Genomic DNA, 883 nt, shown 5'->3' with positions numbered 1-883 from the left:
CGGCCGCCCCGGCCCGGCCCCGGGGCCTTCCCGATCCCGGCCGCCCGAGAGTCCCGCGAGTGCACCTGGGGAAGTAGCTAGAGGAAGAGTTTCCCGTGAAACTTTGGCAGGGCCCCGGCCCCGCGGCCCCGCCGGCGCCCAAGGGGGCCGAGCTCAGCAGCTGTCAACCATTTTAGATCTTTTTAGACCAGGCATCGTCTCCCTGCCCCCCCCCCCCCCCCCCCGGGATCACGGCCCTAGCCTTGGCGGAAGGAGGAGGGGAAAAAGGGAGCCCCGGGGAGAGGGGAGGGGAGCCCGCAGGTCGGCTCTTACCTGAGACCAGCCACTGGCCTCCATTGTTGGAGAACTCAATGGCATTGACACAGCCGAAGTGGCCGAGCAGGTCCTTCTTGTAGAGGTTTCTGCAGCCCCGCAGGCGCCTCCTCTGGAAGTCCTGAGTGAGCAGCGGGTCCCCTTGCAAGCCCCGCTGCGACAGGAAGCCCACCACGGACCTCATGCTGCTGCCCCCGGGGCCACTTCTCTTCTTCATGCTGCCGCCCCGCGGTTCCCGTCCTCGGCGGCGGCGGCGGCGGCTGCGGAGGAGGCTGAGGCTGCTGCGGCTGCTGCTGCTCCTCCCGCGTCTGCCGCCGCCGCCGCCGCTGCTTCCTCCGCTCGCCGCCCCGGCCGGGCCTCTCCGCCTTCACCCGCGCCCTGTCCCCCCCCTCCTCCTCCTCCTCCTCTCTCGGTTATGATTACGATGATTTGTTTTTAACCAGCCATGGCAGACAGAGCGGGGACGGTGAGGGGGGGGTGTGGAGGAGGGTCTGGCCACTGCAAAGCATTCGCTGCTTCCTGATCTGCTCTCCCCCCCCCCCCCCCCCCCCCCCCCCCCCCCCCCCCCCCC

The 883-nt window shown here is 69.9% G+C and overlaps 1 protein-coding gene across 2 annotated transcripts in view; it reads right to left on the bottom strand.

Moving 5' to 3' along the window:
- Positions 1–650, bottom strand: part of DCAF5 (DDB1 and CUL4 associated factor 5) — a 163632-nt gene extending 162982 nt beyond the window's left edge. For both annotated transcript variants that reach the window (XM_069092005.1, XM_069092006.1), the window contains exon 1: positions 313–650. In XM_069092005.1, coding sequence (XP_068948106.1) covers positions 313–529 — 217 coding nt within the window. In that variant the 5' untranslated portion in view covers positions 530–650. The remainder of the gene's footprint in view (positions 1–312) is intronic.
- Between the last annotated feature and the right edge of the window lie 233 nt (positions 651–883).

This window comes from Petaurus breviceps, unplaced genomic scaffold, assembly GCF_028583685.1.
Source record: "Petaurus breviceps papuanus isolate PSGF00001 unplaced genomic scaffold, PetGlider_PUasm1.0 189, whole genome shotgun sequence".
Taxonomy (NCBI): Eukaryota; Metazoa; Chordata; class Mammalia; order Diprotodontia; family Petauridae; genus Petaurus; species Petaurus breviceps.
Note: the sequence above shows the minus strand (reverse complement) of the source record. Positions and strands in the feature narration are given on the sequence as shown.